Raw genomic sequence first — 27951 nt, 5'->3', positions numbered from 1 at the left:
TGCCAAGCCGTGTACACGCATTCCAGGCTCCCAGTATCACTTCCACGGCATTCCCGGCGTGATGTCACCGGCCGGGCCGATAATCCGCGTCTGACTTCACCGTGACTCCGAAACACAACATTTTACCCCAGGGGTGAAAAAACATCTTCGGGAGGGACAGGATTTTAACCCTTTAAGAGACTAAAAGATGGCTCTGTCTATATCCAGTGATAGGTAGAGAGGGGGGAGCGGCGGAAGAATCCATCAGGAGGGGAGAAGGGAGACTTGGGTAAAATGCATCGTTGGGGCGGCTCTCGGTTTTTGGGGGGAGATAAAACGGATTTATTGAAAGTCACAGAAATGGTTAATGAATGAAACGAACAAACTAATAAAATGATTAGCGAGTCAGGAGGCAGCACTCACAGCCGTCCCCGACGCTCACTCACAGCCGAAATAATAATTAGCAGCGACGCCGTGCCTCGGGCGTTAGTGTCCGGCGGGGCTCCACGTGCAGCTCGAGTCACAATCGCACTGGATCCAAGCCGTGGAGTGCGAGTGACGCTCCGTGGGAGTGACACTCGGTGCGAGTGACGCTCCGTGGGAGTGGGGCGGACACAGAGTTAATGGTAGGTTTGTATAAATGCACAGAGAGACAGAGGTCAGGGAATAACCCAGATCAGGACTCAACAGTCTCTGCCAGGAGTGAGATCCAGTAAGATCCGGAGATCAGCTCGACTCCAGCCGAGGAGGATTCGGGGACATTATGGAGAGAAGCCTTGTGATCCTCAGCGTGGCGATCGTGGGTAAGTCTCCTGGTCCTGCCGCCGGCCCCTCTCACCGGGTGGGATGCCGGTGGTGCCATTTTGGTGGAGCGGTGGCCCCTAATGTCACACGGTCCCAGCCCCCCACTACCACCGTCATGCCCCCGCCACACCAGAACCTCATACCAAGACGCTCACCACGCTTTGCCACACTGCCGCACACACACTACTCTCAGCCACACCGCCACTAACTCAAACATACTGATGATCACTCAATAACACCCATCACTCTCAGCCTGACACACAGTGACATAGACAGCAAACATCTCTGCCACACAAACCACACTCATGGGGGAGTGGCGGGGGAGTGACGGGGGTGTGATGGAGGAGTGACGGGGGTGTGATGGAGGAGTGACGGGAGGAGTGATTGGGGAGTGATAGGGGTGTAATGGAGGAGTGATGGGGGGATTGATGGAGGAGTGACAGAGGAGTGATGGGGGGAGTGACGGAGGAGTGATGGGGGGAGTGACAGAGGAGTGATGGAGGCGTGATGGAGGGGTTACGGAGGAGTGATGGAGGAGTGACAGAGGAGTGTGACAGAGCCAGGCCATGAGTTGCCCCGGACCTCCTGTTCCCGGGCAGAGACAGACATTTTTGTGGAACGATGGGTCGGGGGGCAGTTTGCACAGAGTGTTCGTTGTGTGAGGGTGTTTTGGGGGTCAGTGTCGGGGGTTGGTGTGCGGTTTAGCCGGGTCATGGAGCGTCCCGGTTCTGATCACATGACCCAGTAATATTTTATAACCGGCCCAGAGACTGAATGTGGCTGCAGCTCCGGCCTTCAAAGAGACGATCAGGTAACCCGGCTGGGGCTCTTAATCAGCCAGCACAGCCCTGTCTGCCCCGCCGGCCCCCGCACTACAGGGGGGTAAACACAGGCGGGGGAAACCCATCGTATCACTTACCCCCGTACCGGATCCATTCCCTGTGTCCTCCCCGAGCTGATGGGGTTTGGGGTTCTGGGTGTGTTGAGAACGTCTGGTAAAGGAATGTTGATTGAATTGAGGTTATATATAAAGTTCTGTGTGTTTGTAAATAAAGTTCTTGTTTTACTGTGAATGGCGGTCTGACTGATCCCTGCATAGCAGGAGCTCCGTATGAGGGACTGACTGGTGATTCCTGTAACAAGGAGTGATGGGGGAGCGACGCATTGTACAGCGCTGCGGAGTATGACGGCGATATATAAATAATAATAACACATTGTACAGCGCTGCGGAGTATGACGGCGATATATAAATAATAATAATAACACACATTGTACAGCGCTGCGGAGTATGACGGCGATATATAAATAATAATAACACACATTGTACAGCGCTGCGGAGTATGACGGCGATATATAAATAATAATAATAACACACATTGTACAGCGCTGCGGAGTATGACAGCGATATATAAATAATAATAATAACACATTGTACAGCGCTGCGGAGTATGACGGCGATATATAAATAATAATAATAACACACATTGTACAGCGCTGCGGAGTATGACGGCGATATATAAATAATAATAACACACATTGTACAGCGCTGCGGAGTATGACGGCGATATATAAATAATAATAACACACATTGTACAGCGCTGCGGAGTATGACGGCGATATATAAATAATAATAATAACACATTGTACAGCGCTGCGGAGTATGACGGTGATATATAAATAATAATAATAACACATTGTACAGCGCTGCGGAGTATGACAGCGATATATAAATAATAATAACACATTGTACAGCGCTGCGGAGTATGACGGCGATATATAAATAATAATAATAACACATTGTACAGCGCTGCGGAGTATGACGGCGATATATAAATAATAATAACACACATTGTACAGCGCTGCGGTGTATGACGGCGATATATAAATAATAATAACACACATTGTACAGCGCTGCGGAGTATGACGGCGATATATAAATAATAATAACACACATTGTACAGCGCTGGGGAGTATGACGGCGATATATAAATAATAATAACACACATTGTACAGCGCTGCAGAGTATGACGGCGATATATAAATAATAATAATAACACACATTGTACAGCGCTGCGGAGTATGACGGCGATATATAAATAATAATAATAACACACATTGTACAGCGCTGCGGAGTATGACGGCGATATATAAATAATAATAACACACATTGTACAGCGCTGCAGAGTATGACGGCGATATATAAATAATAATAATAACACACATTGTACAGCGCTGCGGAGTATGACGGCGATATATAAATAATAATAACACATTGTACAGCGCTGCAGAGTATGGCGGCGATATATAAATAATAATAATAACACATTGTACAGCGCTGCGGAGTATGACGGCGATATATAAATAATAATAACACACATTGTACAGCGCTGCGGAGTATGACGGCGATATATAAATAATAATAATAACACACATTGTACAGCGCTGCGGAGTATGACAGCGATATATAAATAATAATAACACACATTGTACAGCGCTGCGGAGTATGACAGCGATATATAAATAATAATAACACACATTGTACAGCGCTGCGGAGTATGATGGCGATATATAAATAATAATAATAACACACATTGTACAGCGCTGCGGAGTATGACGGCGATATATAAATAATAATAACACACATTGTACAGCGCTGCGGAGTATGGCGGCGATATATAAATAATAATAATAACACACATTGTACAGCACTGCGGAGTATGACAGCGATATATAAATAATAACACACATTGTACAGCGCTGCGGAGTATGACGGCGATATATAAATAATAATAACACACATTGTACAGCGCTGCGGAGTATGATGGCGATATATAAATAATAATAATAACACACATTGTACAGCGCTGCGGAGTATGACGGCGATATATAAATAATAATAATAACACATTGTACAGCGCTGCGGAGTATGACGGCGATATATAAATAATAATAATAACACATTGTACAGCGCTGCGGAGTATGACGGCGATATATAAATAATAATAACACACATTGTACAGCGCTGCGGAGTATGACGGCGATATATAAATAACACACATTGTACAGCGCTGCGGAGTATGACGGCGATATATAAATAATAATAACACACATTGTACAGCGCTGCGGAGTATGACGGCGATATATAAATAATAATAACACACATTGTACAGCGCTGCGGAGTATGACGGCGATATATAAATAATAATAACACACATTGTACAGCGCTGCAGAGTATGACGGCGATATATAAATAATAATAACACACATTGTACAGCGCTGCGGAGTATGACGGCGATATATAAATAACACACATTGTACAGCGCTGCGGAGTATGACGGCGATATATAAATAATAATAACACATTGTACAGCGCTGCGGAGTATGACGGCGATATATAAATAATAATAACACATTGTACAGCGCTGCGGAGTATGATGGCGATATATAAATAATAATAATAACACATTGTACAGCGCTGCGGAGTATGACGGCGATATATAAATAATAATAACACACATTGTACAGCGCTGCGGAGTATGGCGGCGATATATAAATAATAATAACACACATTGTACAGTGCTGCGGAGTATGACGGCGATATATAAATAATAATAACACACATTGTACAGCGCTGCGGAGTATGACGGCGATATATAAATAATAATAATAACACATTGTACAGCACTGCGGAGTATGACGGCGATATATAAATAATAATAACACATTGTACAGCGCTGCGGAGTATGACAGCGATATATAAATAATAATAACACACATTGTACAGCGCTGCGGAGTATGACGGCGATATATAAATAATAATAACACATTGTACAGCGCTGCGGAGTATGATGGTGATATATAAATAATAATAACACACATTGTACAGCGCTGCGGAGTATGACAGCGATATATAAATAATAATAACACATTGTACAGCGCTGCGGAGTATGACGGCGATATATAAATAATAATAACACATTGTACAGCGCTGCGGAGTATGACGGCGATATATAAATAATAATAACACACATTGTACAGCGCTGCGGAGTATGACGGCGATATATAAATAATAATAACACACATTGTACAGCGCTGCGGAGTATGACGGCGATATATAAATAATAATAATAACACATTGTACAGCGCTGCGGAGTATGACGGTGATATATAAATAATAATAACAACACACATTGTACAGCGCTGCGGAGTATGACGGCGATATATAAATAATAATAATAACACATTGTACAGCGCTGCGGAGTATGACGGCGATATATAAATAATAATAACACACATTGTACAGCGCTGCGGAGTATGACGGTGATATATAAATAATAATAACACACATTGTACAGCGCTGCGGAGTATGACGGTGATATATAAATAATAATAACACACATTGTACAGCGCTGCGGAGTATGACGGCGATATATAAATAATAATAACACATTGTACAGCGCTGCGGAGTATGATGGCGATATATAAATAATAATAACACACATTGTACAGCGCTGCGGAGTATGACGGCGATATATAAATAATAATAATAACACATTGTACAGCACTGCGGAGTATGACAGCGATATATAAATAATAATAACACATTGTACAGCGCTGCGGAGTATGACGGCGATATATAAATAATAATAACACATTGTACAGCGCTGCGGAGTATGACGGCGATATATAAATAATAATAACACATTGTACAGCGCTGCGGAGTATGACGGCGATATATAAATAATAATAATAACACATTGTACAGCGCTGCGGAGTATGACGGTGATATATAAATAATAATAACACACATTGTACAGCGCTGCGGAGTATGACGGCGATATATAAATAATAATAACACATTGTACAGCGCTGCGGAGTATGACGGCGATATATAAATAATAATAACACACATTGTACAGCGCTGCGGAGTATGATGGCGATATATAAATAATAATAACACACATTGTACAGCGCTGCGGAGTATGACGGCGATATATAAGTCAATAAAATGAATAAATGGATTAGAGTTGGAAAGAGGGACTGTCCCTCCTAAACAGGGACACTTGGGAGGTATGCAGGTGCCGCCTCGGTGAGGAATGGCCCGGGATTTGTGGCCCCTGAGTCACTGGTTCTCTTGCGTCTGACTCATTAACCCCGTCGTTGCTGGCTGATTCTGTGTGGAAGTGGTTGCCGTGGCAGCGAGGCCTGTCGGCTGTAAATGTATATTGTTTGCTGCCGGTACTGATCGCTCCTCTGTTTCTCCCGCAGTGCTTGGGCCCCCGGGATCTGCTGCCGGTAAGAGGATGGCCGTCGGTGTGGGGGGGGGGCTCGGGACGCCCGTGGTTTCCGTGGTTACCGCTCACTGTCCTGTTTTCTCTGCCTGCAGATTGTGGGAAGCAGGGGCTCCAGAGACGTATTTTTGGGGGGACCAACGCGGTGCCGGGTGAGTGGCCGTGGCACGCCACGCTGAGCTTCCAGGGCCAGCCACAATGCGGAGGGAGCCTGATCTCCGACAGCTGGATAATCACGGCTGCTCACTGCTTCTACGGGTCAGTACGAGGAGCCGACAGTCACTCTGCATGGTGTTAGTGTGAGTGTGCGCTTGTTAGTGTGTGGTGTCAGAGTGAGTATGTGTTAGTATATGGTGTTAGTGTCAGTGTGTATGTTAATGCGTGGTGTTAGTGTGAATGTGTGTGTTAGTATTTGGTGTTAGTGTTAGCATGAGTGTGTGTTAGTGTACAGTGTTAGCGTGAGTGTGTGTTTCCTGCCCACAGATACAAAGAGTGACGGGGAGCCCAGCACTTAACGTCTGCCCCTATGCCCTCTGGGGGGCTATATGTGGCTCATGTCAACACAGATATCCAATCAGATCTGCTCTACTGACCTATAGATTTTGGTGATTAAACGGATCACTAGATGTGTTATTTAGTATGACGGGGGAAGCAATTATGAGCTACACCTCAGGAAGTGCTCGCAAAAGCTGGTGCCAGCAAAAAATGCTTCCCCCGGCCAACGGAGGACAAACTTTCTGTAAGACTATTGGAATTATAAAAAGGGTATTGTTGTTAACCCCTTCATGTCTTCTTTAGGAACTCCTCTCTACTGGACCCCACGATGTGGACTGTGAATCTGGGCTTCTCCAAACTCGGGGACGCGCCAGAGAGCTCTGCGGCCAACGTGACGGCGTCTCACATACGGATCCACGAGGACTACACTAACTTCCTGCAGGGAGAGGACTTGGCGCTGGTGAAGCTGTCTCGGCCGGTGGCGTTCACTCGTTTTATTTCCCCCGTCTGTCTCCCTGAGAAGACGCACAGATTCCAGCTGCGCAGGACCTGCTACGCCACCGGGCTCCAGGATGTACCCAGAGGGGGTAAGAGGGAGAAATAAAGCGGGGGGGGGTAGGAAGGGCTTACCTCCATGTTGGTCTTCATTCTGTCTCATCCGGTTTCATGCCCTCCAAGGAAGCTCCCCACACACCTACCCCCCTCACTCCGTTCTCTGCCCCCACAGTGCCCCTTAACAGCTCTAGGCCACTGCAGAAAGTACCCCAGACCCTGATCGGATGGAGAACCTGTAACTGTATCTACAATTCCCACGAGAATGTACAGCTGCCCGACCCTGCGCAGCCGGGTATGTTGTGTGCAGCAGAAAGCGATGGAGAAAAGGGGCCTTGCATGGTGAGTGACATCATCCAACACTGAGTGACATCATACGTGTAATATAGCTGAGAGACACAAGAAGGAAGCCACCTTACCCTCTTCTTTTTCTTGACGTCAGGGGGACTCCGGGGGCCCCGTTGTTTGTAATGAGGACGGCGTCTGGTTCCTCGCGGGTGTCATCAGTTTTTCCAAAGGGTGTTACCTCCAGGACAGTCCAATCGTGATCACCGCTGTGTCGTCCTATCAGGACTGGATCCAGAGCGAAGTGGACACCCCAGCCTCCTTCGCCCCCCAGAACATCACAGTGACCGACGACGTGGACAACGACGACTGCAGTGACCTCCTCAGCACCAGGAACCCAGGTAAAGTCTAACGCCGGACCCCAGAAGAACACAAAGCCCCCGAATGATAAAACCTCTAGGACCACATGCTCGGCACAGGACTGATGCTTTAACATCTCGAAACGATTCCTTCCTCAGGCTGCGGAGTCCCCCAGTTTAATGTGGACCCAAATGCTCCGGGTGCTTGGCCGTGGCAGGTGGATCTGCAGAAGGACGGGGCCCGGGTCTGCGGAGGGACCCTCATCTCTAACACTTGGGTGATAACGGCAGCTCAGTGCCTCGTCGGGTGAGATGGGGTTAATACCGCAAGTGTGGGGGGCTTTCATGATGAGACTTTTCTCTCTTCCCTCTTCTCATCATCCGTTTTTCTTCCACGCACCCTTTAGCACTCTTTCATCAGACTCCCCTCTAGACTGGTCTGTAATTGTGGCCCCTGGGACCCCGGTAAAGCGTGAGATCATGGTGCAGAGGATAAGCCTCCATGGGGCCTTTGTAACCCCAGAGGACGGCAAGGATGCAGCCCTTCTCCAGCTCCAGCAACCCGCTCCGCTAGGACCATTCACTCAGCCGATCTGCCTCCCCCGGGCCTCCCACCGCATGGCCTATGGCTCTTCCTGCTGGCACACGGGCTGGGAAGGACCTCACCGGGGTGAGTAACACCAGGGGCCCCGTGGAGTGCATATAGCAGCTGCCCTGTATTAAAAGCCCTTCCTGTTGCGATGACCCTGAAGTTCTGATGAAGATTTTCTCCTCCCCTATTTTCTTTCAGATGGGAATGTGACGCCCCCGAGGGCCGTGGAGCTGGAGCTGATTGGTCCCAACCAATGTAACTGCATTTACAGCCATCCCAGTGCAGCCAATCACAGTGTGTCTATCCTTCCCGGCATGATCTGCGCCTCCTACCAGGAGCCAGAAGGAAACGGAAGCCGGTGCCTGGTCAGTGAGGGCTCAGGAATAGGAAGGGGCAATAAATTCACCTTCATAGAATGGACCGTTGAGGAAAGAGCGGGGTAACTCCCCCTGGTGGAGGATGTATGGGATAAGACAGTGGTACTCCAGTCCCCGAGGGCCACAAACAGGCCAGTGTTTGGATATCCCTGCTTGAGCACTGAGTTCTCAACAAAAAAACTATTAAATTACTTGTTTTTAGGTAGGACCAAATTCCTGGTCTGTTTACGGCCCTCGAGGAGTCGAGTTATGCGGCTTTGGTATGATATACCCCACATATCCCATAATATTTTTTAGGGTATCTACAGTACACCAGTTCGCCCACAACTTCTGTGGCAACATAGATTTAATTATATTAGACTTTGCAGTGGAACAGCCTCCCAGCAGAAGTGGTAGAGGGTAATACAGTGAGGGTATTAAACATGCATGGGATAGACATCCGGCTCCTGAATCTAAGACGAGACCAAGACTGATTAAGGTTTGAGTTTTTTTTTTTTCGATTAAAAAGGTTTTTATTGGCATCCAGGCACAGCATATAACAGAACATGCAAAGAAAATACATATAGGTCAGAGTAAAGCGGCGCCCAGACGCCCATTTTTCGTTTTTTTGTGTGAGATTATGACGTGCAAATAACAGAAACATCGTCAGATATTAACCAATGTAACGTAAAACAAGTGCATACACAAAGCAACAGCGACGTCACTGGTGTTGCTGAAAGTCTCAGGCCTCACCGAACTAAGGTAGTGAGGAGGAAACCAACATGAGGAAAAAAAGGCTCAGAGACAGCTACATCCAGGACCATGCCTGGTAAACATAAGCACAACATGAGTTAGTGTAAATATTCATGGGAAGGAAAACCCTCCCAGGGAATGGGCCAACCCGTAGGTAGAGACCCCAGGCCGTGGCACCATACGCCATCAGGCAGTGGGAAAAAAAAAAGAAAAAAAAAGGGGACGGAACAGCCCTGGTGGGCAAAGATCCCAGTACTGGGACCAGGTGAAAAAGGGGGAAACACAAGGGGAAGGGGAGAAGAGGGAAATCGGGGAAGAAAGGAGAGGGGGCAAACAAACGAACAAACAGGAGAAAAAAAAAAAAAAAAAAAAAAAAAAAAGGGGGGGGGGTGAAAGGAAAGAAAGAGACCACACAGCACACCAGAATGATACCTCATAATGCTGCTATCCGCCTCGTGGAGCCGTCAGCGTAAGCAGAAGACATCCAGGGGGTCCACACCCTCAGGAAACTGTCAGTAGTGTTGTGTATGTAAGCAGTGAGTTTTTCCATGTGCATGATATGCCAAATTTTAGCTAAGATGTGCTGTCGGGAAGGGATGCACGTATTCCAATTTTTAGCAACAGAGAGTCGCGCAGCCGCGCATATCCTGTGAATGAGACGTTGGGTGTATCTGGGGAATCGGGGGTCAGGATGATCTTTATTAAGCAAAGCCGTTAGAGGGCACCTATCAACCCGTGTGCCCAAAAGTTCACTGAGAAGATCAAAGACCCAGGTCCACATGTCCACGGCCAGAGGGCACGTCCACCACATATGGAAATACGAGCCCCTCTCTCCACAACCTCTCGTGCAGCCATCCCCGGAGCCCGGGAAGATCCGGGCGACCCGGGAAGGGTGAAGATACCACCTACCAACCACCTTGAACGCGCCCTCCTTAATGAGAGTGTTAGCGGTAAGCGAGAACGTGTTAGCGTATATTTCTGTCCAGTCCAGCTGGGTCAAAGGTACCCCGAGGTCACCCTCCCATAAACGACAATGGGAAGGGGTGACCGAGAAGGCATGTGTGATAAGGTGGGTGTAGAGCTGCGAAATCGCGCCCGGACGTCTGTCCCCAGCCCAACACAGTCGTTCGAACGGAGTCATAGGAGGGAAGGAGCGGGGAAATTTGAGCCCCGTCAAAAAAGAACGAAGTTGAAGGAAACGAAACGTTTCCGCGGGGGGCATCTGAAAAGAAGCAGTGAGGGTACGCACAGTGTGGAAATAGCCCTGGTGATACAGGTGACCAGTCTTCGTAAAACCGTGAGATCTCCACCATCGGAAGGAAGCTAACTCCAACCCCGCAGGAAAGGCAGGATTACGAAACAGAGGGGTAAGGGCAGACGGCGCGTGGAGCAATTTGAGTTTCGATTTAAGACGATCCCATAAAGAGAGGGAAAAGGACAGGGTAGGGCTAGCAGCGCAAGATGGGCGCGCGCTCCCCCCCAACCAACAGACCTCCGAGATGTCAGGCAGATGGCACAGATTCTCCTCGAGGGGAACCCATCTAGGGGCTTGAGAACCGAGATGGACCAGCGCCAATTGCGCCAGCTGAGCAGCATGAAAATAGGACAGCAGGTGAGGGACCCCCAGGCCCCCCATAACGCGTGACCGGTAGAGGTGATCACGACGCCATCTCGGTCTGGCCCCCCTCCAAACAAAGCAAAAGATCTCCGCCTGAAGAAGGTCCAGGTCCCGTAGCACCAGAGGGATAGGGAGCGAACGGAAGAGGTAGAGTATCTTAGGTAAAAGTGTCATCTTGACACTATAAACTCTACCGAGTAGGGAGATACTATAGGGCTGCCATCGACGTAGGTCACCCTTCAGTTTCTGCAGCATCGGGAGATAATTAGCGGCATAAAGATCGGGAAGGCGGGCAGTCAGGTACACCCCCAGATAGCAAAGCCGATGAGGCTGCCACTTAAAATCAAAGTTCAAGGCTATAAGTTTAACGGTGTGGGAAGATAAAGAGACATTCAACGCCTCACATTTAGAACTATTGATCTTATAGCCCGAGATGGCCGAAAAGCGGGACAGAAGGGCATACAGGTTTGGCAGGGACACCAGGGGAGAGGTGAGGGAAAGAAGCACGTCATCAGCGAAGAGACTAACCTTGTAAGGAGAGTCGCCCACCTGCACCCCCTTAATGTCTGGGTGCAGACGAATAGAAGCCGCCAGAGGCTCAATACACAGAGCAAAAAGAAGGGGAGAAAGGGGACAGCCCTGCCGCGTACCATTGCGGATAGGGAATGGGGAGGACACAGCCCCCCTGGTGTCCACCACCGCGCTAGGGGAGGAGTAAAGACCACGCAGAGCAGTGAGAATACCCCCAGTGAAACCGAAAGGTTTGAGTTTTTACAGACGAGAGGGGCCGACGGGGGCCGATCTGCCGGGAGGTTCTATTTAAATACCCCCCCGCTGGTAATGAGCGCAGCGTGGTTTCTGCACTCAGTAAGGGTGAGTGTGCAGGAGCGACATCTAGTGGTGATAAAAGATTATTGCAGGTAATGAATGCTCCGCTGAGTGAAGGCGCCATCTCGTGGAGAGTATACAGCAATCACTGGGAGTGACATCTAGTGGTCAGAATAGATCATTGCAGAATGAGAGTCCTGAGACAGAGTGAGAGCGCCGCCTGGTGGAGAAGGTGTGAATTACAGGATGATAGAATTATGTGGTGTATGTGATTATTTATTGTTTTATATAGCGCCATCATATTCCGTAGTGCTGTACAATGGGTAGACAGGACGTAACAGGTAGTATATGACATAACAATTTGACTTACAGAAAAAACAAACGAGGAGGGTGCACAGGAGCTTTTGAGAGGGAGTTAGAGCGTACGTTTGTGTAGTTGATTCGTGGCCTGATTTGCACTCTTCTCTCACAGAGCGATGTCGGGGGTCCCCTGGTGTGTCAGGAGAACAGTACGTGGTTTCTTGTGGGGCTGAGGAGTTTTGGGGGGCAGTGCTCGGAGAAGGGCAATTCCACCCTCCCCGGAGTGTTCACTCAGATTAACACCTACGAGGACTGGATTGCGAGGGTGGCCAATGACGCCTTCTTCAACCTCCAGAAAGTGACGCCCCCTAGTGAGCTGGACATGGAAAGCTGCTCCCAAAACAGCTCCCGAGGTACGGCGGGTCTGTGACAATCCGGAGGGGGGATAAAACGTGGCTTTTCTTCTAGATTTCGTGTGACCTTGTGTGAGATAGATGGCCCAACAAGCCACTGAGCTCGGGCACTCTGGGCACCCTGAGCATTATAATTGTATTCCTCGTTTTCAATGAAATCCAGACGTGTTTCGACTTATTGTTATTTTTGTGGTAGGTTGTGGTCACCCCGTGGCATCTCCTGGTTCTGCACCGAATAATAATGCCACAGAGAGGGCATGGCCGTGGCAGGTCAGCGTGCAGCAGTTTGGCTCCCATGCCTGTTCTGGGGCTCTCATAGCCGAGACCTGGGTTCTCACCTCCGCCCACTGCATGTCCAGGTAGGAGCCGATGAGGAGACGCTGTCACGTGTCGGAGCCCCCTCTTCGGGGACACAGTCCGTGGACCATCGGTTAACACTTTATGACTCTCCTCACTTGCAGCGTGTCATCGACTGATTACATCATCATCTTGGGGAGGCAGAGCCAGAGTGGAGCAAACCCTCACGAAGTGACACGCAGGGTCAGAAGGGTCGTCACTCACCCCGAGTACAAGAAAACCTCACGACTGAACGACCTGGCCCTGGTAGAGGTTTACTACGGCGTCACCTTCAGCGACTCCATTCTGCCCATCTGCCTCCCACCGGAAGACGTGCCGCCCCCAAGCACCGGGTGCTGGGTCACCGGCTGGGGTAATCTCGAGCCCTCAGGTAAATCCCGCCACGGATGTATTTCCGCGTTCTAATTATTCCTGGAAAGGGTGGAAGAATCCCGAGGCTGAGCCGGTTGAAGGACCCATCGAGGGCGTCCATCGCCGGAGTCCACGTTACTGGAGATAATAATCCGGCAGCCACTTCCCACCTGCAGCTTCCTTCGGATGGTTTGTTGGCCTCTCGTCCCGCGGTAACCGACTTCCTGTTTCTTGTTCTTCTCCAGAAATCTCATCCTCGTCACTCAGGGAACTCGCGGTGTCTCTTCTGGACACGGAGAAATGTGGGGGGCACCCGAACGAGACTCAAGCAAACCCCGATAAACCACTGTGTGCTGCGCAGGAGAGAGGGGGCAACTTTACCTGCCTCGTACGTAACAGAAACTGCCCCTGGTCTCCAGCTGCTCTTTCCCCCCATAGTAGTTATCTGTCTCATCTCCATTGCCATCACCCTCCCCATCACCCTCCCCATCACCTTCCCCATCACCCTCCCCATCACCTTCCCCATCACGCTCCCCATCACCCTCCCCATCACCCTCCCCATCACCTTCCCCATCACCTTCCCCATCACCCTCCCCATCACCTTCCCCATCACCCTCCCCATCACCTTCCCCATCACCCTCCCCATCACCTTCTCCATCACCATCACCCTCCCCATCACCCTCCCCATCACCCTCCACAACACCCTCCCCAACACCCTCCCCATCACCTTCCCCATCACCCTCCCCATCACCCTCCCCAACACCCTCCCCATCACCCACCCCAACACCCTCCCCATCACCCTCCCCATCACCCTCCCCATCACCCTCCCCATCACCTTCCCCATCACCCTGCCCATCACCCTCCCCATCACCCCCATCACCCTGCCCATCACCCCCCATCACCCTGCCCATGACCCCCCATCACCCTCCCCATCACCCTCCCCATCACCCCCCATCACCCTCCCCATCACCCTCCCGATCACCTTCCCCATCACCCCCCATCACCTTCCCCATCACCCTCCCCATCACCCGCCCCATGTCTCTTCCTGATCATTTGCCCCATCTTCCCAGTTCCAGTCTTTGAGTCTCTTTCTCCCACCTTCTCACCGTTTTTCCCGACTCCCCGCAGAAGGACTCCAGCGCCCCTCTCGTGTGTCAGACGCACCCTGGAGGACCGTGGTTCCTGTTTGGAATTGGCAGCTCGGTCCCCACCTCTACTGGTCGTCTGTGCCCTGGAAATTATACTTCCGTAAACTCCAAGCTGTCCTGGATCAGAGAGGTGATTCCGAAGGGGGACTTTGGTCGGTGGTCGGTGACTACAGGCGACGTGGGACGCATTGACGCGTCGACTACTCCCAGCACCACGATTGAAAACGCGGCAGAGACTCTACACACAACTGAGAGCCCCCAAGATTTCGGCACCCGGGGGCCACCCAGCACAGCGTTATACAATTCCAACCCAACAACGGAGGGGTACTGTCCGGAGAGCAACGCACTGAGCACAGCGCCCCCCCCGTCCCACCTAACAGCATCTTCTCACCTTCTTGTGCTAAACCAAAATGCAAATACCACTGGGGCAAAACTTTCCGTGGTCTCTTTGGCCTCTGTTTTGTGGCCCCGCTTCTTCACTCAGTTTCTTGTCACTTGCCTTTGTCTGTGGCATTCTCTGTAACGAGAGACCCCCGCCGGAGGCCGGTCTGAGACCCCAGAGCCCGCGCTGCCGGCCGGCTGGGGTTTATACGGATCGCAGCCCACGGATCGCAGACCACGGACGGCGTGGCTTCAGGACTGCGTGTGCCGGATGGTGTCAGCCCGTGGCTGGGACGGCGGGGAGGCTGCCTGACTCTGGGGTCTTCCTGTGAATTATCCACGAGTGGCCCCCAACCAAGGAGCCGCGTCTTACGTTACTGAATTTGTGGATGTAAGAGAGTCGACTGATGTAAAATACTAATATATTAATAAATTATGCTGTTTATTAATTCAGAATTCATTCCAATAACTGTGCGCATGCGCAGCATCCTGTACCGATCCACGACACTCCGCACAGCATCCTGTACCGATCCCCGACGCTTCACACGGCCCCCGTACCGATCCCCAATGTGCATGCGCAGCATCCTGTACCGATCCCCGACGCTCCGCACAGCATCCTGTACCGATCCCCAATGTGCATGCGCAGCATCCTGTACCGACACTCCCCGCTGCATCCCGCACCGCTCCACGACGTGCATGTGCGGCCCCCCGTACCCCCCCCCGACGCTCCCCGCTCTCCTCCTTCCATTAAGACTCCTAATTATGCCAAAGAACGGGACGCCGTTTATCTTGGATTTTTTTTATCATTATATAAATAAATACAGAAAAAATACTCAGAATCAGGAAATTTTACATGGACCTCCCAGCAACATAGGAGATGTCATGGAAGAGATTGGCCCCCTGAGACTGCAGACCCCACCACAGAAATGGATTTCAATCTCAGAAACACCTCGATGATGTCACTGGTGAGACAGGAAGTCCAGGGCGCTAGACCTGGGCATGATGTCAAAAATCCATAACTAATGATCTATGGCAGAGCTCAGGTTTGGTGTCTCGTCACCGGGCGGGGATGATGACATCACACGTGGCATCGGCCAACAAACCCTTCTTTTCATGAAATATTTGAACACAGAAGGAGTCGGGCACCAAAACGTCCTGAATTCCCATAAACCCCCCTTATTGATGAGATGTGGGGACCCCCTAACAGCGCCACCTGCCAACCCTGCGTGTGAGGACCCCGCGCTCCTCGCCAATCGCCCCCCAGCCCCCCAGACAGCCAGGGAATTGGGCGTCTGCCCCGGAGTTGATGTTAAGGCAGGCGGCACGCGAGGCGGCATCGGGATAATCGCTCATTAAGTGTTTCATAAACTGAAAGAATAACATCGCGGTCTCTCGCACACTCGCCGGCTCCGCGGCTCCCCGAAGGGAAAACGGCTTTATGGCTATTTTTAGGTCGATTCGTCTCACACTGAGGGCTCCGGTCGTCTATCAGACTCAGAGTCCCTTCTCTCCACCCGTCCGCAGTCCCTTCTCTCCCCCCTCCGCAGTCCCTTCTCTCCCCCCGTCCACAGTCCCTTCTCTCCACCCGTCCGCAGTCCCTTCTCTCCCCCCTCCGCAGTCCCTTCTCTCCCCCCGTCCACAGTCCCTTCTCTCCCCCCTCCGCAGTCCCTTCTCTCCCCCCTCCGCAGTCCCTTCTCTCCTTACCTTATCACCCCTACCTCTGTCCCTTCTCTCCTTACCTTATCACCCTAGCCCCTGCTTCAGTCGAGTCTCTCCTGATCACTCCCAGGGACTACTGCAGTCCTCCCTGTCCGTGAGGACCTCTCTCTCTCTGTCTCTCCCTCTCTCTCTGTCTCTCTCTCTCTGTCTCTCCCTCTGTCTCTCCCTCTCTCTCTGTCTCTCCCTCTCTCTCTCTGTCTCTCCCTCTCTCTCTGTCTCTCTCTCTCTGTCTCTCTCTCTCTCTGTCTCTCTCTGTCTCTCTCTCTGTCTCTCTCTCTCTGTCTCTCTCTCTCATTATCCGCTTTCTCTCTCTCTCTGTCTCTCTCTCTCTCTGTCTCTCCCTCTCTCTCTGTCTCTCCCTCTCTCTCTCTGTCTCTCCCTCTCTCTGTCTCTCCCTCTCTCTGTCTCTCCCTCTCCCTCTCTCTCTCTCTGTCTCTCTCTCTCTGTCTCTCCCTCTCTCTCTCTGTCTCTCTCTGTCTCTCCCTCTCTCTCTCTGTCTCTCTCTCTCCCACCAGACTCTCCTTTCTATGTTGTTCTCTTTACTCTTCTCCATCAGGACCGGCAGCGGCCTCTCCTCTCTTGGCCCATGGCCTCTCTCCCCCCGCGTGTCCCTTTTAGAATCATCATGTCGTTGGCTACTCTGGCCAGCCAGTCCTTGTACTCCCTGCACAGCACGTAGCCGCGCACCTTCTTCTGGAAGCTCTTGGCCCCGGCCGATGCCCAACTCAAGAACTCCGGCTGGGCCGGCGAAGGTCGGAAGCCCAAAACGTCCAAAGCGCTGAGCAGGTTACTGAGCACGGCCTCCGAGGAGATCTGAGCCGCGTCCAGCATCTGGAGGAGCTCCTTGGCCTGGGGGTTCAGGGAGAGCTGGTCGTCCAGGACGAGCTGGAAGAATTCGGAGATGGCAGAAAAGGCGTCTCTGTCCAACACAAGCCGCTCCCCGGGGCAAAGGCACCGCCATTTCTTGAAGCCTAGACTGGCGGGGGGCAGCCCCGGCTCCTGCCACGAGGGGAAGCTGAATTCAGAACTGTTGAATGGGGCTCCCTGGTACTTCAACTGGAATAGAAAAGGAGGGGGGGTGAGAACAGGGGAGGAATAATAATAATAATGAGGGGGAGAGAATCATTTTATCAAAACAGAAAGCGAGGGAGAAACAGGAAGAATAAGGAAAAGACAGAATATCAGCGACGGGAGAGAACAACGCGGCATACAGGAGCATTGGGAATCCAAAGATGTGAGAGGTGCAGGGAGGGGAGACCCAGCGCATTCCCTGCAGCGAGGGGGAACACGTGTATTCTTCTACAGGGGAGGAAATAGCTGTGGGATACTCCGTGGGGAGTAGAATGATCACGGCATGCTGTGCAGGGAAGGGACTGAGGTGTTCTGTTAAGAAGGGTGATAGGCTCAGGATGCTCTGCAGGGGAGGGGATAGCCACGGGGTGTTCTGCAGGGGAGGGGAAAGCAACAGGGTGTTCTGCAGGGGAGGGGATAGCCTCAGGATGCTCTGCAGGGGAGGGGACAGCCACAGGGTGCTCTGCAGGTGAGGGGATAGCCTCAGGTTGCTCTGCAGGGGAGGGGATAGCCTCGGGTGCTCTGCAGGGGAGGGGATAGCCTCAGGTTGCTCTGCAGGGGAGGGGATAGCCTCAGGTTGCTCTGCAGGGGAGGGGATAGCCTCAGGTTGCTCTGCAGGTGAGGGGACAGCCACAGGGTGTTCTGCAGGGGAGGGGGTAGCCTCAATATGCTCTGCAGGGGAGGGATCTCACTCACGTATATACTCAGCAGCAGTGTGGCGTTGTTGTGCAGGTAGACAGCCTGGTTCTGGATCTGTGTGAGAATATTCTGAGTTGTAGTAGTGACTGCATCCTGCCCCCGACACAGTGCGGCACCCAGCACCACGAGAACTGCAAACGGGACAGGCCGGTAATGGGATTAAAATGCACCCTGACACCCGTCTGCACCTTTCCTTCACTCCCATATCAGGGGTGACAGCAAATTAGGTTGAAACAGTAATAAGACCACCTCAAACCCACGTTCTTCTGAATAAAACACAGCTGAACCGAGCTGCCACCCAGCAGAGGTGGTAGAGGTGTTAAATTTCTTAAGATGTAAATCAGTAAAATTTTTAACTCTCACCATGCGAGACGCTGGAGCTCTAAGTGAAACCCCGGCAAAAAAAATACCATGCGCAAAACCCAAGGCTGAGAGGCTGCCTGAGACTAATGGGAGTTATAATCCACATCAGCCGCTCTTTCAGGAATTCCCTGCCCCAACGCATTTCATAAAACTGATGGCAAATAACTCTTTCCCCGCCAGACCGCTCTGTGAGATGGATGCCCCGGGAGACTCACCTGTCCCAGCCAGCATCCTGCATCCAGCACCTGGTACCTGTGATTAACCTGCCCCGCAGGTGACATGTTTTTATACCTGCCCCCCCCAGTCTGTCCGCTATGTGGAAATCTCCAGCGTCACCCCCCCCCTCCTCTCCTTTCGGATATTTCATTCCTTCTTCCTTCCTACTAAGAAACCCACGAGGAAGGAGGGACACGAATGGAGAGGGAGGGAGAGGGAGCGGGGGGGGTAAGTACAGGTGCAGGAATCCGGCTTGCGGCGAGATGCCGGGAGGGAGGAAAGATGAATGGATGGGGGGGGCTTGCGAATGAATGAAAGTGTGCGGAGGGGTGAATTATGGAATGAAGGGCAACGGGGGGAGTGAGGGAAGTGGCAAGTTACTCCCCGTTACCCCCCACAGCTGCCTAAGTCATCTCTCTCTGCAATTAAGAGCTTTTAGGAGAGCTGACGGAAACGGTGCCATGGCGATGGGGCACTCCAGGAGTAAGGTTACCAGCTGGCAGGGCACCCCCCTTAGAGCTATTATGCGAGCGGCCGCCTCTCCCCCCCAGGGAGTTGGCATATCCCGAGAGTAAATGACACGTCCGCACGCGCCCGTCCTGGCAGCGGCATGCTGCTCTCCGTATATCGCACACACAGTCCGTAGAGCGGTACCACCGGCAGACACAAGGTCTAGACAACAGCCCGCAGACACTGCCCTGCCCCCCGGGGCCACTTGGGCAATTGGATTGGGCAGCTGTGGGCTTCCCCGCGTCACAGCGAGCTCTTTGTGTCCCTCGGGAGGGGATGCGGTTTGGTGACGGCGAGAGGGGAAATCCTGTGATTTTTCGGCTCTGTCACCCGTCAGGAATTCAGACAGATACTGGCGCTGCCGGCCCGACAGCCAGGAGCAACTCGCTGCCAAAGACAACGTCTGCGCAACGCGCGCGCCGGCCGCCCGACCACATTAAAGAACATGCCACTGGCGTGCGAGTCTCCCCCCCGCAGCCCGAGTACCGCCACTACACGGCACACAGCCGCGCGGCTACAACTCCAACTACGCCAAGTCAACCAGGAGCCGGCGGCGTCAAGACAGCGCCGGCGGCCAACGGGTACCGCGCGGCACCTGATGCCCAATGCGTTTTAGAAGGTAGGGATAGAATCGGAGGCGGGGGGGGGCAGACGAGGCGATGTACAGCACCTGTGGGATGCCACCTTCACCCCCCGGGGTATTGGACGCACCTGCGCAGCGGGGTGACTGTGCCAAATCCCTCCACCTCTCCGCTGGAATTCCCTTCCCACGGACAGTGACATCACCGCGATCATCATCCGCTCTCTTTACTGTCTGCTAATTGTAACGCTCATCACTCCAGCCGGCGAGGAGCGCGGAGGAGAGAAAAGATGTGGGGGGAGACGGGGGGGGCATTTAAATACATAAAGGGATTTAATAAAAGGACAGGAGGAGAATCTAAAGACTAGAGAGTCAGAGGCTGAGACGGAACAGAAGGAAGTTTTACTTTACTGAGAGGGTGGTAGATAAGTGGAACAGCCTCCCAGCAGAGGTGGTAGAGGGTAATACAGTGAGGGTATTAATCATGCGCGGGATAGACATACGGCTCCTGAATCTATGACGAGGCCAACGACTGGTTAAGGTTTGAGTGGTTAGAGCGGTAGAGACGGGGGCCGCCGGCGGTCTGTTTTCTTGGCGCTGGTTCAGAATAGAATATCGCACGGCGGTGAAAAGCCGTTTAGAAGACGTCCTCCGGGAGGCGCTCCAACCCACAAGCTCCAGGCGCTGCCGGTACGTTTGCCGCTTATTTGCATGAATGTTACTCTTTAGAACCCGGGTAATAGGGGGGAAATCGGAAAGGTAGATCGAGGCACCGCCGCTCAGAGGCCGAGGCGTATAACTCGAGAGAACTTTATAAACGACTCAGACACAGAAAATTTACAAAAAAACACTTTTATATAAAATAAAAAAAAAAGACAAAATAACAGAACATGAATTCAAGAACCGCAGTACCCTGCGGCAAGAACCCGGGGGAAGGAGAGAACGCGCCCGGAACGTGCGCCATCGTGCAAGCGGAGTGATACAAGCCACGTGAAGGACCACGCCGTGATGTACCGCAGGACTGGGCAAGCCGAGGCCTCTCCAACTCCCATCAGCCTCAGCCGGCCCAAACCCTACGCAAGACCCCCGGGCCTCTCCGACCCCCGTGTTTGTAGCTGCACAATTCTCAAACCGTCCCCAGAACCGGCCTAAAGGCTAGCAGTCCGTCCGCCGGCCGCGCAAGACACCGGCAGCGAGTATCCCGTGAGCCGGCTGCAGACACCTCGCGCCGCAAAGTATCGCCCGCCGCAGCCAACCGAGTGTTAAATACCCACGCTTACAGACATACGGGTGCCGTACCTCCCACAGCACCCCAGTATATCCCAGTACATTCCTGTAGACTTAATGCTGTATGTTAACCCTTGCAGGGCATCACCCTGATAAGCGAGCGACCCTGCTCTCACCCTGCAGTGCATTTCCCCCCCGATAACCCCCCAAACCAACACGATAAAGGCCCTAAGAACGCGTCAGCTGATGGAAAGCGTATGGAGACGACGCTCTCACCCCCCCCACCACCTCCTCCTCTCCTGAAGGGCGCCGCACGCTACCCCGCATGCACGTCTTCAGCAAATGCCCCGTTAAGGGTACCAGCAGAGTAGGAGGGGGGTGGAATTAGCCGACGGACCACTCTGGACCCGGTGAGTGAGGTCACAATAACCGTAAGGTGTCCCGAACACTTTCATTAAGATAGAGGGGTGTCCAGACCCCAAACCCCAGCGTGAGCTAGTAGGAAGTTCCTTTCCCTTTTAACCGTTTCCGTACGAAACGCGGCTGCCGTTTGGCGCAGCTCCTCCCTAGTACATCAACAGTTAAACTCGGGATCTTCAGTGCACCCTCCTTTCCAAAACCTGCGCGCAAGGCTTAGGTAGGTAGAGGAGGCAGATACAGTAGAGTTGCCCCATCCAGGGGCTGTAGTGCTGTGGCGGGGGCCCCTTCCCCACCGCTAACTCTCTCGGCTCAACACCTGTTCCTCGGCACATTGGAAGGGCTTCCCGTCGGGCTCGGAGGGGGGATCCTGGAGGAGCCGCTGGAAACCCTCGTGCGTGAGGAGCCGGCAGGAGCGCAGGTCCACGAGCGTCAGCCGGGGGCATCGCTTGAAGAAGGCCAGGGACTGATCGGTCAGGCGGTGGCACCCTACGAACAGGGGGAGAGCAGTGAGCCGACGAGCGGTGGCAGGAGGAAGAGCAAATCAAGGAAAACAGACAACCGACCAGAGGAAGAGAGCGAGCGGGAGCGCTGCGGGCGTCAGGGGCGCACTCACCTGTGAGGTTCAGATGAGTGAGACTGTCTCGGAGCGGGGAGGTGGCAGCAGTTAGGATGTGGATCCCGTGGTCACTCAGTTGAACGCAGTGACTGAGGTCCAGGTGATGGAGCCGCGGAGTGTAACGGAGCAGCAGACGCAGCGCGGAGTCTCCCATCTCCAGACCGCAGAGACGCAGCTCCGACAGGGAGGACAGCCGACCCCGGGGGTCCGACGTCCCTACCGTACAATGGGGGGGCAGCGTCAATATAACGCAAGGTGTACATCACAAAAGAGCAGCCAACCTCACCCAGACATCAGGGGGCGACACCGAGCACCGGGGTGCATGTGGGGGGGGGCAGGGAAGACTTACCTGTTTTGCAGTCCGAGGAAGGAGGAGAAAGCAGCTCTCGGAGGTGGGAAGTTTTCATTCCCTGAACCCAGGAGATGTCCAGCAGAGACATGCAGGGGAAGGAGGTCGTGCAGAGAGAGGACACCGCGCTCCACGTGCAGCCGGCAACCACAAGCTCCTTCAGACCTGGGGCAGAGAGATAACGGGGCGCTCAGCGAGGGGGGCAGAGAGATGACGGGGCGCTCATCAAGGGGGGCAGAGAGATGACGGGGTGCTCAGTGACAGGGGGGGGCAGAGAGGTGACGGGGCCAGGAGAGGTGACGGGGCCAGAGAGGTCATCCTACAACCGGCACACCAAGGACCAGTAACGCCAGCCCAGCACCAAAGGCTTCCCGCGCAGGATATAAACCCCTACAACCAATCACATAACTCCTTTCCGCTCGCAAACCAACTGGACCAGTGTACCCCCATTTCCATGCCACCCCAAACTGTGAAAGGACCCCACCGCCTCACCCTGTAACCGATGGATTAGCCAGGTCAGCTGCTTCTCTGATATGTTGGTCCAGCTGAGGTCTAGTCTGATTGGTTGCCGGCGGACAATACCACTCAGCATAGGGGGTGTGATTGATTTCCTACGGCTCAGGTCGATAGATGTCCAAAGGCGGCGGTCACAGCACCTGTGTCAAAAATGAAAGGGATTACCGTCCCATTTAAAACCAGTGCTTTCCACCACGGCCAGTTCCCGGGAGCAGCTCCCATCGCGGGACTCGGGCGCCGGTTACGCAACCGCTCCAGGAAGTCTGACTGGTTCTGCGTCACAGATTAGGAAATAAGTAATCAGATTATATAATCCCAGCACGCCCTGCAACCCGCGGCCCACGGAAAGATCGGTAAACATGGCTCGGATGGTGGCTCCCCTGTGCCATATCTCACCAGAGTACCCCTTGCACCAAGGCCCAGTACCCCTCCTGCCGGGGCTCGCCCCGCCCCCGCCCCGGCGCTCCCCTCTCACCAGCGGTTCCACGTCCGGCACACCCTCATGCAGACACAGAGCTCCTTCTGACCCAGGTGCCTGAAGACGGACAGCCAGACTCCCCTCTGCATTACGTGGTCTGTCCCACTGTCCAACGGCAGGGAGTCCGGCTCTGGGCTGTGGGGGGGCGGCCGTACCACGTGCCTTTCCATCTGAAGGGGGGCTGGCTTGGGAGGCGAGGGGACGAGCGGCCTCTTCAGAAGCTGGCTCTGGGGTATGGCATGCGCTGCATTCCTGCCCCCAGGCCCCTTCCTGGCACCAGCCCCGCCAGCCTTCCTGTTCTCCTTCTCCCTCCAGTTGGTGCGCGACGGCTTCTGCTTGCCGTTCTTGGCGCCGTTGTGTCCATCAGCGAGGGTGGCCGATCGCCCTCCATCCTCTTCATCCTCCGAGCTGGTGCTGAAGCTGAGCCGTGAATCCCTCCCCTCCCCCCCCTCTCCGGTGTCACTGCTCCCCCGGGAACCCTTGGAGTCGGAGTCCGAGTCGGAGTCCGAGCTGGAGCTGGACGAGGTGCTGCGGCCCCGCTCCAACATCTGGCACATCTGCTTGAAGCGTTCTATCTTCTCGCGCTGGTGAGAGCGGTCCAAGGCTGGGACAGGTTCTGACGGGACCGGCGGCTCCTTCCGGGGGAAAAGGGACGGAGCGCGGGAAAAAGGAAGGGGACAGAAAGTGGAGGGAGAGAGAGGGGAGAAGACGGGACAAGAGAGACAGAAGAAAAGCAGGATTAGTAATGGCTTCTACCACCCCTGCCGCCTCCTGCATGGAACGCTCAAACCGAGGGGCTTTGGCGGGGAGATGGTGCTCGTTACACGTCTTTCACGTCTGTCACTCACCTTCTTCACTTTCTTGTCTTTCTCCACCTTCATCTGCAGGAGATATTAAAATTTAGCCAGAAAAAAAAGAAGACGAGACTTTAGAAGAGTCGCCGAGCGCTCTGGGCATTGGTGATCTGAAATACCGATTACCTTCTTTTTAACGGCAGAGTCGGTTGGCGGATCCTTCTCTTTCTTCCTTTTCTGTCCTAAATTATCTTCCGTCGGCTTCTTCTTAGCAGGAGCGGGGTCGTCTGTCAATTTCCACCGGACGGCGTCCTCTCCGTTATCCAGACGCCGCTTTCCAGAACCGTCCAACGAGTCCTAAAGGATGACACGCTACCTCGTTACAGAGAACACCGCCACCTAGTCCTCCTTGTTATTAACCCATTAAAGTCAACCAATCCAGCCGTCTGGATCCGATTACGGGTCCATTCACACCAAAGATCCTGATTAACATTTATAGACAGCCGCCCAAAGGCACTAAAGAGACAGCAAAGCTTCGTGATGAGAGCCGTTACTCAAACTCAAGTGTGCGGAGCACCGGCATCTACTCCAGATTTAAGACTCGTCACACTGTACCTTGCTCGTACGGCCCTCACGCTTGCACCTCGGGCACTCCCAGCAGTTGGGGATCTCCGTGTTTATTACAGCTTCAGATTTTCCCATCTACAGAAATAAACATCAGAGAAATGAAGGGGGGGAGAGCCGGACAGACGGCTTACGGGAGAGACGCGGAATGGGGGGGCAGAAGATGGAGGGAGAGAGCGGCAGGACGCACCTTGATGCAGCCGGGGTGGACGATCTCGTTGCAAATCGTACATTCCATGAGCGACAGGTTAAACTTCTGCTCCTCGTCCTGAGCGGTGTCCTCCTTCCCTGCATCTCCGCACAGGAGACACACGGCTGTGTGCGGGAGAACGGGCTGCCGGGACAACGTTACGGTTACCAGCGCGTCACTAAACACCGACCCCACCGCCAACACAACCCAACACACAAACCACCGACCCCCATCCGCCAACACAACCCAACACACAAACCACCATCCTACAAACCACCGACCCCCTCCGCCAACACAACCCAACACACAAACCACCGACCCCCATCCGCCAACACAACCCAACACACAAACCACCATCCTACAAACCACTGACCCCCATCCGCCAACCCAACCCCAACACACAAACCACCAACCCCCATCCTACAAGCCACCGGCCCTCCATCCACCTCCAACACAACCCAACACACAAACCACCGACCCCCCATCCGCCAACACAACCCAACACACAAACCACCGACCCCCATCCTACAAACCACCGACCCCCTCCGCCAACACAACCCAACACACAAACCACCATCCTACAAACCACCGACCCTCCAGCCTACAAACCACCGACCCCCATCCACCTCCAACCCAACCCCATCACACAAACCACCGACACAACCCAACACACAAACCACCGACCCCCCCGTCCTCCTCCAACCCAACCCCAACACACAAACCACCGACCCCCCCGTCCTCCTCCAACCCAACCCCAACACACAAACCACCGACCCCTCCGCCAACACAACCCAACACACAAACCACCGACCCCCATCCGCCAACACAACCCAACACACAAACCACCATCCTACAAACCACCGACCCCCATCCACCTCCAACCCAACCCAACACACAAACCACCGACACAACCCAACACACAAACCACCGACCCCCCCGTCCTCCTCCAACCCAACCCCATCACACAAACCACTGACCCCCATCCACCTCCAACCCCAACACACAAACCACCGACCCCCATCCTACAAACCACCGACCCCTCCGCCAACACAACCCAACACACAAACCACCGACCCCCCATCATCCAACACAAACCCATCACACAAAGCATTAACTGATGCCCACTACGGCCCCCGATATCTGGTAACCCCTCTTACCGCTGTGCACTGCCGCTTCAGACAGGACTGTTTCATGCGCCCGGGGCCCCCAAATTTCTTCATGTCCTTGCAGAAGTGACACTCGCCGCACTCAGTGCGCACGCACGCCTCACACTTCCGACAGCGCGTCCTCCTGCGCCGAGCGGCCCCCCCAAGGCTCTTTCCAGACATCTCCCACTGGGCAACACGATGTCTCAGCTGCGCCCACTCCTGGAGATAAAGCAGGGGTGTTACTGCGAAGAGAAACCCTGCAACAGGGGGGCAAAGAGCTGGCGTGCGGCTGGCGCATGCACACAGCGAAAACACACATGCGACGCCTGCACGAGAGCGTCAGTAAAGTCAACGACTTATCAGGACACCGGACACGCAGCACAGAGGGAAAGCACGGACTTTAATCAACACGGACAGACGGACAGACCCGGCCAGCTCACCGCGAACCCCGGCAACAGGAAGCCACGGCGAGCTGCACGTCTGCAGCATGATCTGCATGCAACGCTCTAGAGCCCCGGCGCATCAGAGAGGTAAAGTCCCAACACACCTACCACGGCGCGGACTGACCTGGTCTCCGCTGGCGATGGGGTCTGCTTTGGGTTCTGCGTTACCATGATCAGAACCGGATTCCCTTCTGCAGCGTCAAGTACTCTGCCGGTCAACTTACGAGTGCCCCCCCACGCTGCCACCGCTACACCCCCCACATGGTGCAAGGCAGCCCTGGATCCCAGCCCCCTGCAGCCTGACCCACCACCTGACTTCAAGCAGCTCTGTAACATGCACGCCCACACACCCCTGCCTGGGGCAGTAGTGGGCACACAGAGGGTGGGGAGCCTGTGTAGGGTGTGCTAGCCTGATGCCCCTTTCCTGTGAAGCCCAGAGCTGTGCCCTGCTCCTCGCCTCCCCTATGGAGCTTTCACCTTGTTGCTAATGTTCCCAGCCCTGCTTTGCAGTCGCTGAGGCTGTGAGGGGCTGATTTCAAGGGGCACAGGGCGCAGCAGGCTCCCCTCTGTCACGCACAGCGTGTGCTGAGTCTGTGGGAGCCCCCAGAGTGAAAACCCACGGCCCTAAATCAGCTGCCCCCTTCCTCCACACTCCCTTCCTTTCACATTCACCCATACACACTCACACACATACATAACAATACCACATCCAACATGGCCGCCCTGTGGGAAAGGCTCGGGCGACCACCCCCTTGGCTGCAAAGCGTTCTGGGAGGCGTAGTCCCCGCAGACTCCTACTACCACACCGACGATAGAAAGCGAAAGCAAGATGGACTACAACTAAAATGGCGGACAGCTGTTTTCCCCCAGAGGGTGTCGGGAAATGTAGTTTGGAGCTGGGGGAGTAAAAAAAAGGAAGAGGAAAGCAGATGCAGGTCAGACGCAAAGGCTGCTGGGCGTTGAAGTCTTTATGGTTTGTTAAAAATAATCATTCAGCAACACCAATAATAATTAGTTTGATTTTATGCAGTGTCCCCAAATGAATGATTCCAAATAACTATAATAAACATGGGCCATTTTACTACAAACACTGTTGGGTGTTATTTTTTTTTTTATAACAGCTTGT

General features: G+C 53.2%; 3 protein-coding genes across 4 annotated transcripts; 1 reads left to right on the top strand and 2 right to left on the bottom strand.

Annotated features, from left to right (window-relative positions):
- Positions 1 to 742: 742 nt before the first annotated feature.
- On the top strand, positions 743 to 15309 carry LOC128502289 (serine protease 53-like). The gene is made up of 14 exons (XM_053472051.1): positions 743 to 782; positions 6052 to 6078; positions 6170 to 6332; positions 6873 to 7156; positions 7297 to 7463; positions 7564 to 7807; positions 7925 to 8072; positions 8173 to 8435; positions 8556 to 8722; positions 12385 to 12625; positions 12822 to 12984; positions 13087 to 13352; positions 13579 to 13721; positions 14462 to 15309. The coding sequence occupies exons 1-14, from the start codon at positions 743 to 745 to the stop codon at positions 15002 to 15004; spliced, it is 2859 nt and encodes a 952-aa protein (XP_053328026.1). The 3' UTR covers positions 15005 to 15309.
- A 1824-nt stretch (positions 15310 to 17133) lies between these two features.
- Positions 17134 to 18945, bottom strand: LOC128502288 (cardiotrophin-2-like). Its single transcript, XM_053472049.1, has 3 exons — positions 18930 to 18945; positions 18349 to 18482; positions 17134 to 17637 (listed from the first exon to the last, which is right to left on the bottom strand). Exons 1-3 carry the CDS (start codon positions 18943 to 18945, stop codon positions 17134 to 17136), a joined length of 654 nt encoding a protein of 217 aa, XP_053328024.1.
- A 2588-nt stretch (positions 18946 to 21533) lies between these two features.
- FBXL19 (F-box and leucine rich repeat protein 19) lies at positions 21534 to 27533 on the bottom strand. Of its 2 annotated transcripts, none has more exons than XM_053470515.1 (11): positions 26934 to 27533; positions 26392 to 26601; positions 25235 to 25378; positions 25036 to 25122; positions 24607 to 24777; positions 24475 to 24507; positions 23624 to 24261; positions 23125 to 23288; positions 22633 to 22797; positions 22281 to 22499; positions 21534 to 22153 (listed from the first exon to the last, which is right to left on the bottom strand). In XM_053470515.1, exons 1-11 carry the CDS (start codon positions 27159 to 27161, stop codon positions 21963 to 21965), a joined length of 2250 nt encoding a protein of 749 aa, XP_053326490.1. In that variant the 5' UTR covers positions 27162 to 27533; the 3' UTR covers positions 21534 to 21962. The 2 variants fall into 2 exon arrangements, with proteins under 2 accessions (XP_053326490.1, XP_053326491.1); XM_053470516.1 differs by having other exon boundaries at positions 23624 to 24265; positions 24476 to 24507; positions 26950 to 27533.
- Between the last annotated feature and the right edge of the window lie 418 nt (positions 27534 to 27951).

Source organism: Spea bombifrons, chromosome 7 (assembly GCF_027358695.1).
Source record: "Spea bombifrons isolate aSpeBom1 chromosome 7, aSpeBom1.2.pri, whole genome shotgun sequence".
NCBI classification, from domain to species: Eukaryota; Metazoa; Chordata; class Amphibia; order Anura; family Pelobatidae; genus Spea; species Spea bombifrons.
This window is presented reverse-complemented; position numbering and strand designations above follow the sequence as displayed.

Coding starts and splice junctions, on each gene's coding strand:
- LOC128502289 (XM_053472051.1), top strand. CDS start 743: ATGGAGAGAAGCCTTGTGATCCTCAGCGTGGCGATCGTGG. Junction 8,436..8,555: donor CTGGGAAGGACCTCACCGGG/GTGAGTAACACC, acceptor ATTTTCTTTCAG/ATGGGAATGTGACGCCCCCG. Junction 13,722..14,461: donor GGGGCAACTTTACCTGCCTC/GTACGTAACAGA, acceptor GACTCCCCGCAG/AAGGACTCCAGCGCCCCTCT.
- LOC128502288 (XM_053472049.1), bottom strand. Junction 17,638..18,348: donor CACTGCTGCTGAGTATATAC/GTGAGTGAGATC, acceptor TTTCTATTCCAG/TTGAAGTACCAGGGAGCCCC.
- FBXL19 (XM_053470515.1), bottom strand. CDS start 27,161: ATGTTACAGAGCTGCTTGAAGTCAGGTGGTGGGTCAGGCTGCAGGGGG. Junction 22,500..22,632: donor TTCCTCGGACTGCAAAACAG/GTAAGTCTTCCC, acceptor ATTGTACGGTAG/GGACGTCGGACCCCCGGGGT. Junction 22,154..22,280: donor CACTCATCTGAACCTCACAG/GTGAGTGCGCCC, acceptor CCCTGTTCGTAG/GGTGCCACCGCCTGACCGAT.